The sequence below is a fragment of the Nestor notabilis genome, unplaced genomic scaffold (assembly GCF_000696875.1).
Source record: "Nestor notabilis isolate BGI_N333 unplaced genomic scaffold, ASM69687v1 scaffold21198, whole genome shotgun sequence".
In the NCBI taxonomy this organism is placed as follows: domain Eukaryota; kingdom Metazoa; phylum Chordata; class Aves; order Psittaciformes; family Psittacidae; genus Nestor; species Nestor notabilis.
Window position 1 is genome coordinate 26,202 of NW_009938978.1, and position 201 is coordinate 26,402.

A 201-nucleotide genomic window follows, 5' to 3' on the forward strand; every position below is an offset into this window, starting at 1 on the left:
CAGTGAAAGACAAATATCACAATGATGTTGCCCGAAATAATCAGCACCATGAGGAACACAATAATAACCACTTCCAGGAGGCAAAAATTGATGGTCTCCAAATAGCTAATGGCCAGGAGACAGAACGGCCGGCCACTCTGGTTGCCAACCAAAGAGGAGTTCATCTTGAGCACTGCAGTGATCTCTTCACTTCATGCTCCT

At 45.8% G+C, this 201-nt stretch overlaps 1 protein-coding gene across 1 annotated transcript in view; it reads right to left on the reverse strand.

The window, feature by feature from the left end:
* Positions 1-164, reverse strand: part of GPR21 (G protein-coupled receptor 21) — a 1,408-nt gene extending 1,244 nt beyond the window's left edge. The window contains 2 exon segments of the mRNA XM_010019632.1: positions 1-2; positions 4-164. The exon segment at positions 1-2 is cut by the window's left edge and continues 1,244 nt beyond it. Coding sequence (XP_010017934.1) covers positions 1-2; positions 4-164 — 163 coding nt within the window.
* Positions 165-201: the final 37 nt, after the last annotated feature.